The following is a 10,852-nucleotide window of genomic DNA, read 5'->3' on the forward strand; positions in this document are numbered from 1 at the left end:
CCTCCGTCATCTCAAATAAATCTCCTATCTTCCTCTTTATACCATCCGCAAGCAACAACAACATGATCAAGTCGGCCAAAGATCCACCGATTCATAATTAAACATTCAAACAATAATATGTCAGCCCAAATTACCAAGAAAATCTACAATAATACTTGGAACTTCGTGTGGACCTCCAAGAACATTGATCAAGCCCAAAACAACATCTCCTAATGACCTGCAAGTTATGGAAACCATCCGCAACCTAATTTTGCTTCACTGCATACACTGCAAGACCAACTAGTAAGAACACACCAACACCGGAACAATATCAGAATCAATATCTTACTAGAATCAAATCCAAATACCATAAATCTTGAATATGTTTAAGACCATGATCTCCAGGCACTAAATCCAAATCCGCAACTCTAAATTCTCAAACATGAAGAAATGCAACGATCTCCAAGCAACTCCACTGCTAACTGCTCCAACCGGATGAACTACTCTGATGCTCCTAGATCATGAATTATTGTCCCATCCACCCTATCCAAGTGGACCCAACAAACTATCTCAAGAACAACTTGTAAAGGGCCATAGATATAATATTGAAAGGTGATTGGATTGATCAAAGCTCAGCTACAAAGAGGCTTTGGTGCATCCCATACTACACTATGGGTTTGTCCTCATTATAGTAGGGTTAGGTACAAGATAAGTGTGTATGATATGTATGTAGGAAGAGGATGACTCACTCCCTTATTATTCTAGTGCATCCCAATGGAAAAGGAATGATGGTGTATTGCACACTACACCGTGGGTCCCATCCATTTCTCGATCTTTTGCACCAGTAGACATGGTGGAAGTATGGGTCAATATGCATTGGTCAACTAGGTAGAGGATACATTGAATCCCATACTATTACAAGTGTGGTTGTCGTTGCACCAAAATATCGACTTGTTAATGCCTGACACAACCACTAGACTTATAGAATCCACAGGAGGCGGTTAAGCCATGTCACAAACCTAAGCACTGCGCTGCACAACACAAGGAGACCAAGGGCACACACCTTTCAACAATCCCCCCCCCAGCGCAAGTGAGGGTTTTGAACCTGTGACCAAGCTCTGATACCACTTGTTACAAGTGTGGTTGTCATTGCACCAAAAGATCGACCTATTAATGCTCGATACAACCACTAGCTTATAGAATCCACAGGAGGTGGTTAAGCCATGTCACAAACTTGAGCATTGTGTTGCACAACACAAGGAGACCAAGGGCACACACCTTGCAACACATACTACATTGGGCTCGTGTCCTCCAACCCAAAGGTCATATGGGCTTAAGAGAGAATCCCCAAGTAGTGAACCTGTCAATCTAGTGGATTCCAACTGCCATTGCCTATACACCACTGATGAAGAGTCCATCCACCTAGAAAAAAGTATCCTCTAGCATATATCACCTTGTGACTTTAGTGATATAGTCATCTATCTTCTTCTCAACCTAGGTAGCACATGGCGTTTGTCACCCCTATGCTATAGGTAACTTCCAACATACCCTCTCGATACAACAGTTAGCTCCAATTACCACTACCTACGCGGTAAGATAACTACATGTGTAACCATTCATGTATCATATGTATGGTAGGTCTCAACGAATCTTCACCTCTGTGAACCAGGCAAAGTTTGGCTAATTCCTAGTAGTAGTCCAAGCATCAATCATTGGAATGGTCCAATGACTACTTGTCAGTCCTCTAATAATCCTGGAGGTTCAATCTTGGGTCATCTCTAGCCCAAGGTGTTCTATCATTCTAAGTAACAATGGAATCATCCCGACAAGCCTCCCCAAATGAAAAATGGAGGGTCCTGGTTAGTCAACCATTGCGTATCCAATTTGGACTACATCGATTAAGAGTAGAATCAACCAACCATTTTAGTCTAAATAGATTTGGTTGTTTACCTTATACTACCTTAGGTAGTTAAGAATATACCTACTTCCATATATTGGTTTCTTTTATGCTCTTCCAAGTCTTAGTTCATTATTGTGGTTGATAGTGGGTTGTTCAAATTAGTCTTATGAATCTAGATTCATTATTATCATTATTTATTTCTTTTTTCTTTTTCAATTACAAAGTGTTCTGAATTTATACCAAGTAGAGTTGGGTTGTACAAATTGTGTTATCATAGATAATTAACCCTTTCAATTAGAGAGAAAGGATTGGGTCTGACTTGGTAAAGTGAAGCTAATTATCATAATATTTCATGTTAATGCTCTAATTATTTTATACCATCTAGCTTACCAGCATTGCAAATGTCTATGTAATATTTTCATAGGAGTTGCAAATCAGCAAACCAGTTGAATACTTCCATAGCCCTTCGACAAGTTAAAAAATATATATGAAAAGGGGTTAGGGTATGCATTTCATAGGTCTTAGGGGGATGATGATAGAATAGGAAAACATATTTAATATTATAAAGGAAATGTCTATGCAACCCAAGGAATGCAGGCTCCCACCTCTATACAAGTGTAGTAGATTTAAAATGGAGATATAATTGTAAATGGGGTAAAGATCCTCCAATGGTGTTAAGATCCTACCATTGGAAAGAATAGTAAGGCAAGATTACTAAAGCTCTTGCCTATAAAATAAAGTTTAGCTAGAGGTATGTTTTCTAGACACACAAATCTCATAAGAATGAGGATTGTTGCAACAACTTAATGCTATGAATAAGAATGGTTTTGTAGTTAGATACGATTTGTATGCAATAGAATGTTATGGTAGCTTAACACACCTAGATGTCCAAGTCTCTTAAATGCAAGAATGTATATATAGAGGTTTACTTAACATAATTTTGGTTTTCCTCAAATGCCTTGAAATTCTAATTAATAATAAGGGAAAAGCATTTTGTAGCAACATATGACATATACTGTAGAATTCTAAATTTCTAATCTACCTCATTATAATGGCATTATGCAATCTTATGAAATTAGAGATAAAAACTTTGAATAATATCTAAAAGTCTCATAGCATTCTAAATTTTGGAAAAGAAATAGAGATTAAGGTTAAACAAATATTGTCTCTAGGAGAGTTGCCAACAAGTATAGGTTGTCAAGTCTACCTTTTGTTGCACCCCGACTACTTGCGAAATTGTCAAATACTTATCCATACATCATAGTAATGTTAGTACTAGGTTAGTTTGATAAATGTAACATATAAATATCAATGCAATCATGTCATAAGTAAAATGAAACCATTAAATCTACTTCTAAATTACTTGGCAATTATACTATTTGACCATTAAGAAGTAAGTTCCTAACATTCACCATTGATTTCATGTATATATCAAATTATAAGTGATATAATGGTCTAGACATTAGAGTTTTGCCTTTGTTCAAATTATATCAGGACAATAGACAAGTAACAAAATGAAATGTAGTCCATAAGGATGTGACACTTGCACACACAAGGAATGATAAACATATTCTAATATTAAATTATGTCATCTAAGTCCAAGGATTCCCAATGAAGGGATGGCTAATCTTCCAACCTTGGAGCACACAACAAAAACACTTTAACAAAAATAATTCAATCACAAAATAGATCAATAATATTTCATCAATGTTCAATGATAGCTTACAAATTTATACCCATACAACCATCCCAATTTGGGGCTTAATTACAACTTAATATGCACTTGTGATGATGTATTCCTAGCCAAAAGCTATAAACCTACCCCTTGTTTTAAGTATACACAATTCAATTCGACACCAATACACCCATTGCATTACATGTTTTTACTCCAATTCAAACTTAACTAACTTTTCCTTCTATATTTGATGCTTCAATATAAAAAAATGCCACAAATTTCCCGACAATTAGTCACCACAACCTTTGACTTATGCTTGTGCTTAAACCATGCAATCTTTCACTCCATATCTATCCTTGCATCCATCAATACCTTGTGCACCAACCTATTTACTTAGATATGTCTACATCAATTAGCCTCCAAGAGAAAATTTTCATAAAGAATACATATATAATTAGGAAGAAAAGTGGATAATGACCAGCTCATGATGGTCCACATTAACTTCCGTCTTCAAAAGTTTCTCAAGTTTGCTTTATTGTATACATTTTACCAAATGTCATTCTTCATAAATATGACATCACAACACAAAACTAATAATCACAAACATAAAAGGTCTAACATAACCACTATAAATTAAAAATATTGAAAGAAAATAATCTCAATTCAAAATAATAAAAAAACAAAATTCCAAAACATTTAACAACATAATTTTCAATTTAATTATTAGTAATTAATAATTTTAAATATTATATTTCCACAATCTATAATAACTAAGGCAAGAAAATTTAGAAATTTAATTTAAAAACTTGTAACATCAATCTTTTAGATCTTACTTTCTAACCCATCATCATATAAGAAAAAACTCAAAATAAAAAAATAATTAAAAATTAAAAATTATTGAACTTTAACTGAGGCGTTTTACTTCCATTACAATCTTACAGTCAAAATTTAATAATGTTTTTCTCAGGAAAGAGATTTTTTCAAAACCCTTAAATAAGTAGGTATTTGCAGAGGAAAGGTTAAAATGACAAGCTGTCTCACATTATAAATTGAAACGCTCTGATAACACTACTTGGAGAAAATCAAATGCAGAGGAAACGCAATAAAACGCAAGTTTGATGGCCCTTTTATCTTTAGAGATGGTCTGCTAAATGGAGATGCTATTTGGAATTCCTCGGCCAGTTAATCCCCCTTGCCTGCTGAAATCCGAAGTGCTCGGATACAGCAATGTATATGGCACCTTTGCAGGCCCTGATCGATTCTTTAACCTTCCATCTGCATTCCTCTCGTTTATCTTGTCCTCTATTTCTTTCAACTCCCTATTAAAGCTCCCAAAAGCCGCCATTACGCGCCTATCATCTATCCAATCCCCTGATTCTCTCTGCCCCAGATACACTTCATCTGTAGAATATCTGGACAATATCTCTATCAGCCCAATGCCCAGAGTAGTTTGAATTTGATTGGAGACAGTTTTCAAGAGAAACATATCTGGATTCTTAGCAAGCTCTAAAAATTCTTGAGATCCTTCCTCGGGGATAAGCCTTCTGCTTACAGCAGGCCTATTGGGCATGTACCCAGAGTAAGCATACTGCCCAAAATTAGTTGCTGCATGAAGAGCCGAAGCCACCCATATGATTGTTGTTAATGCTTTCTCAAGCTCTGCTACAGTGTCCATCTTGTACCACCATGTCTCGTCTTTTTTGTCTGCATGACCAACATATCGTATTTCATGCCACCATGCCTGAAGCTCTGTGTCACCTCTTACAAGTTCATCATTGTAGTAGATGGACAGATATTTCCGAACCCATTTCTGTATTGCAGACCATATATCTAGTCCATCCACAGCATAAGGATAGTCTTTGATCATAAGCCTCAGCCCATGGGGCATTGATTTATCTTCCACTGCCATTCCCCTGTTTGATGATGATCCCAAATTCTGTGGGTCAGTTTATTCAAATAAATTATATGTCAGGGGAACTGAGATACACATTACACAGAACTTAATACCTTTTAAGAAGATCAGCAGCTAAGCCTTCTTCGTCAAATCTCCAGTTTTTGTAAACTATAGCTGACATTTCCAAGGCATACTTCTGTGGAAACACCGTTCTTTCAAATATTCCTCCCGCATTTATCAAAGTATGGCGAGCCAGAGCATTGATGTGCATTGTGTCACGAAAATGTGGGGTTAGCAGCTTATGAAGGGGATGCAGGACGCTCAGGTTTCTATTTGTGGCGATTATGAATGGTTCTATGACTGCGTGTGTCCTCAACCTGAAAACACAAAACATGACCCCAAATCATGATTTTGGATCTATTCTTCAATGAATGAGATTGTCAATGTCATCAAAACAATGAAAATTCCTGGGAGTATTTAACATTTACAAAAGATATTGAATCAATGTCTCTTGCCAAGGCCCAGGGGACCTCCTAAGTAATCCTTGATTAATATTGATATAAATTTTAATGTTCCTTGGGATTTCAGAAAAACCTAAAAAATTAAGGAAAGTGCTTACCAGTGGCTGATCAGTTCGTGGTACCCAGAATCGTTAACTGCGACATGTGCTTTAGCGAGCTGCCAGAGTGCTCCAGACACCCCTTCCTCTGCAGGAGTAAACACCCTTCTCCTCCCCGACGGCAGACTCAGTTCTATGGCAACTGGCTTCAAGGTGTCATCCTTGCAGAGGAACAGAATTGTGCGAGAAGCATAGGCCTTTGTGGACAGAGCATTCATCCGGTTGAGATATGGCATGAAGATGTCGTGATGATCCAAAATGAACAGTTTGTTTTCTTCAATGGCCTAAGAAATTTTAAGCAAATACCCAATGTAGAATTGTTATATAACATCTTAAAACATGGCGAACTAACCAATTATCTGCACATTTAAACACAGGAAAAGAATACCTCCTCTACGGTAAGGCCATCAAGGTTCTTTTCTATATGTGCAGCTCTGATAGAGCTTTCTTGCGGGCCATATAATCCTGGGTCCAATTCACTTCTTGGGGGGAAACTCTGTAAATTCAAAATTGTAAGCATTCATAAGGCAAATGAATTGTCACAGTCGTAACTCTCCAGCAATTTGAGGAATGCCATGAGGAGAATGTTAATTACTTGGAGACGCCTTATGTGCATAGGGTTGACACCAGAGAGCATCTGCCTAGCAAATTCTTCATCTTTCCTCCATTCGAATTCATCAGCTGTATCGAACAAATTTTCACTGCAAATTATGTCTTCTAGTTTTGAAACTACAAAATTAGGACAAGCGAGAAAATGCAACTCACCTGCTATGACCTGCGGCTTAGGATACCAGAGCAAACTATCGCCATTTGTTTTGAAAAGTTTATTGATTAGCTCCAGAGAATTGTCATTGTTTGCGGGCTCCTGATAAGTTTTCGCAGGCAATGGTTTCCCATCTGTGTACAGCTTCTTAACTTTTTCAAAAGAATCGAACTCATCTCGACCGAAGTCCAACAGTGCTTGGAGTTCAGACATTGAAATCTGGACCAGACTCTTTAGTCCATTGGCTAAGAAATCAGACATTTTGAGGCGCCTAAACCGTTCATCTCGAGGGACATATATGTGTAGGTTCAGTAAGCATAATCTGCTTTCCGTAGCAGGATCTGTCATTCATCACCATCAATGCTATCAGCTTCTTCCGTTAATTAGGACTAATTACAAACCAGGTAATATCTAAAGTTTAGAGCCAATTACTCACCACTTTTACAGTGATGACGACCGGTTCTCCCCCTTCGTGGGTATGGGAATCCTGTAGGTCCTCCCAATACTGGGCGTTTATATTTCTCGCCATTGTCTGGATCTCCAAGATCATTATAGACATCATAGTCATAAATTCTGTCCCAGTATTCCCTCTTTCCTGTTCCATTTCCTCTTAGGTTTTGAAGCTCTTCGTTTCTCAGCTGAACGAGGGTCCGAGGTGTATCTGCTGGTAAATAGCTCTGTAATTGCAGTACCAGAGTAAGCGCTAAAAAGTTCTATTTCTTGGTTTTCAAGGTTTCCATCTTTTCCTTCACTTTTCAAATTTACATTTTATATATCTCTGTTCATACTTTATGGGATTGTAAGAACAGTAAATTTGATATAAAAATATGAATACAAGGAAATATAACAAAATCATAAATTAATAAATTATAAAGAGCATAATTGTAAAGAACGAGATTTTATGTTGAATTGTTTATTCAATCAATAGAATTAAATATCTTTAGTCTTGAATTTGATGATAAAAATTTGCATACACAATCAAATCCAGAAGAAATTATTGAACATCAGCATGGACTGTGGAAACCTGATAGCACTTATCTTTAGTCTTCATTATAAATATAAATTTATTAAAAAATTTAAATTGAAAAAATTTAAAATATTTCTTAAATCTCATTATACATTACTGAGACACCAATTTTTCAATTGGTAGAAGTTACTTGAATAATTCAGACTCAAATTACAAGAAAATATAGTCTATTTTTGCTTATTACAGTGTTTAAAGATGGTTCATGCTTCAATTGGGGTCATAACCCAAAATAGAGTGTTAAAAGAGGGTGCGTACTTCAATCAGAGTCATAACTCAAAAAAATCACTAGTTCAAGAGAGCAAAGTTCAAGAATCATAAAATAATGATGATCACAAGCTTTTTAGAAACAAACAATCTAGCCACATGACAAGCATTGTGAGACATAAAGTAAGCGATAGCTCATGATCATTGTTATTTCTGGATTAGGAGAGAGGACTTGGTAGTTGAACACCCTAACTTCGCGCTTCTCAGACTCTTAAGTGAAAATTTCAAATCACTCACAGTTTTTTACAACAACTTACTTAACAAGTCCCCTGCTTATAACTAAGGTTTTAGGGCCACATCATCAAATATGATGACACATCAGCATGTTTTTTGCCAAGATGTCCAAAACAGCCCAAACAAAAAGTGAGACTGATACTTGTGCACAAGTGAGACCAATACTTGTGCGCTGATGTGATATCACATGATTCGTTGCTTTTTAGTGCCTAGGGATACATTTCACTCAATTGTGGGTAGTCATCATCACAATAACAACTTTAAAGTCACAACCATTGGTGCAATATTGTCAAAAATATTGGACATTAAATCAACAAGTGTAAGTATTAAATCAACAAATGCTATCACAGTCATTGGAATGCACTCAACTAGTGGGTCCTTTCCCCTAGATTGTCTGAGAGTTTTTGCATCAACATTTCAGATCACACTCTATGATTCATCTATTGAAACCCATAACTCCCTCTAATTCTGATGATGAATCATGGAGTGTGATCCAAAACATTGATAAAAAACTCTCACACAATCTAATCTAGAAACAACAATAATCAACAATATAAAAAATCTAGAACTAGCCAAGCTCAAAACTTAGCTGTTGAAAATACCTACCTATGCCCACCTGGCAGTACAGTCCTAATGGATTGGATCAAATTTCAGGACTGATCAGCCCGACTGGTACACTGTAAAGCCTCCATAGTCTCACCTCTCCCTACTTGACAGGATTTAACCTAACTGAATGTTGGCCCTGAAAAGTTTTATGTTCCATAGATGCTGTAAATCCCGTTATTGACTAACTCAACTCCCAACATGTCATGACGACCTAATTTGATGGTTGTGGCGACACTGGCTTGAATCCTCTGCATGACAGCGACGGCAATGAGCAGGGGCAATCTACAGTGTACTTTTAAAGAAGTGTGGCAATAGCAGGAAATGCATTCAAAGATGTGGAAAATGGAATCAAGAATTAAGCAGAAAATTAGTAAATAAACAGATATCTGACCCTGTTACCGTCTTCCCCCAACAATGAACATCCGAAATGGTGTGGCAGAAAATACAATTTGTTTTGGTTCAGTGGTGATTTGTGCTCTTGAAAAATAGGTCACATTTTCAAATTTCAAGGTGTAAGATATGTATGCTTCTTTTGTAACAGAATATAAGATAGTCCCATATAAGATAGTCCCATATTGCTATAAATCATCTATAGATCTATATACAAAATTACCCATAGACTTCTAAAAAAAATCAGCTAACTTTCTTTCTTCTTTCCCTACCAATGTTTATCAGTACTAAAAACTGAATTCAAGCGCACATTTTAGGCATACCTTATTTGAGAAGAATATACGATCTGTCTTATATTTAAAAAAGGGGTAAATCCAAGAGTTGCAGACGAAATGAACATTGCCCTGTTCAGGAATTTCAACAGTCAAGGACTTAAGAAAAAACTCGTGGTGATGAAAATTCCTTATGAGGAAGGCTCCAGGAGTCCCAAAGTTGGAATCCCACTTGAAATCAACTTGGTACTTGCTCTCCCCACTGATGATGAGGTTCCCAGTAGATATCCATTTCTGTATAAATGCTGCCTCCCCAACTTTTCCACTTCCATTGCCTGTCACATTTAGTTCAAAAGAGAATTTACATTGCACTTATAATGACCTAACTTGACAATAATCAAAGTAGAGGATGAAAGAAAGAAAGGGAAGAATTGGGTCTAACCTGGATCCATACAAGTGGTGCTGATAAGCTGTAGAAACACTTTTTTCCCGAGCAGTTCCATGAAGCTGTCCACCACACCTGCATGCAAATCGTTCAAATCTAAGACATTTTTCTTCTGGAGAACAACAAAGCCTTTGACTGTCTCCTCCTCTACTGGTTCAGTATATCCAAACAGTTTCTTGAACATGCTCATCAATGGGCCGAAGTAACGATCATGATAGAAATTGACTGCCATTGTTCAAATCTGCAAGGGCAGATTCAATGTGCTAATTGTGGCTTTTAAACAAACTCAATACTGCATAAAAGAAATTCTGCAACTGCCCATCACATCTATTCCACACAAAGTCTTTGAAGTTATTACTGCAAGTGCAAATGTGTTTCACACTTGGTTCCCCACTAAGTCTTTGATGTTACAGGCTAATGGCAGATATTTGATTCTATTGGCCATGTCATTAATCCCATCTGGTAAGATTATTACTAAGCTCTGGGATGTAATTGCATACATACAATTAGTTAGGTTACTTTGCTTTCCTATCTTGTCCCAAATGGTGACAAAGAATGTCAGGAGGTGTCTTGCTTTACAAGTGCACAAAATGAATCTGTGGAAGAAGTGTGGAAAATAAAAGGAAATTCGTGTTGACTTGCTTCCCATATTTTTTTGTAATTATATTAACCAACCAATCACATGAAGCACGGTCTTTCTGTCATTCACTTTTTTTTTCAAAAGTAAAGTTAAAATTGAAGTAGACCGTTAACTCTGGCCACCATTGGAAGGCAGCAGCTATTC

At 36.7% G+C, this 10,852-nt stretch overlaps 1 protein-coding gene across 1 annotated transcript; it reads right to left on the bottom strand.

Annotated features, from left to right (window-relative positions):
* Nucleotides 1–4,423: 4,423 nt before the first annotated feature.
* On the bottom strand, nucleotides 4,424–10,638 carry LOC131062549 (probable linoleate 9S-lipoxygenase 5). The gene is made up of 9 exons (XM_057996245.2): nucleotides 10,066–10,638; nucleotides 9,675–9,958; nucleotides 7,267–7,507; nucleotides 6,833–7,171; nucleotides 6,663–6,748; nucleotides 6,456–6,563; nucleotides 6,068–6,351; nucleotides 5,562–5,825; nucleotides 4,424–5,467 (listed from the first exon to the last, which is right to left on the bottom strand). Exons 1-9 carry the CDS (start codon nucleotides 10,298–10,300, stop codon nucleotides 4,702–4,704), a joined length of 2,607 nt encoding a protein of 868 aa, XP_057852228.2. The 5' UTR covers nucleotides 10,301–10,638; the 3' UTR covers nucleotides 4,424–4,701.
* Nucleotides 10,639–10,852: the final 214 nt, after the last annotated feature.

The sequence above is a fragment of the Cryptomeria japonica genome, chromosome 4 (genome assembly GCF_030272615.1).
Source record: "Cryptomeria japonica chromosome 4, Sugi_1.0, whole genome shotgun sequence".
NCBI classification, from domain to species: domain Eukaryota; kingdom Viridiplantae; phylum Streptophyta; class Pinopsida; order Cupressales; family Cupressaceae; genus Cryptomeria; species Cryptomeria japonica.

Bases quoted from the DNA above. Each gene is read 5' to 3' on its own strand.
- LOC131062549 (XM_057996245.2), bottom strand. From the start codon at position 10,300: ATGGCAGTCAATTTCTATCATGATCGTTACTTCGGCCCATTGATGAGC. The intron at 7,508-9,674 runs GTATGCCTAAAA...CTGCAATTACAG, and splicing joins GTATATTCTTCTCAAATAAG to AGCTATTTACCAGCAGATAC. The intron at 5,826-6,067 runs GTAAGCACTTTC...TTGTGTTTTCAG, and splicing joins CACGAACTGATCAGCCACTG to GTTGAGGACACACGCAGTCA.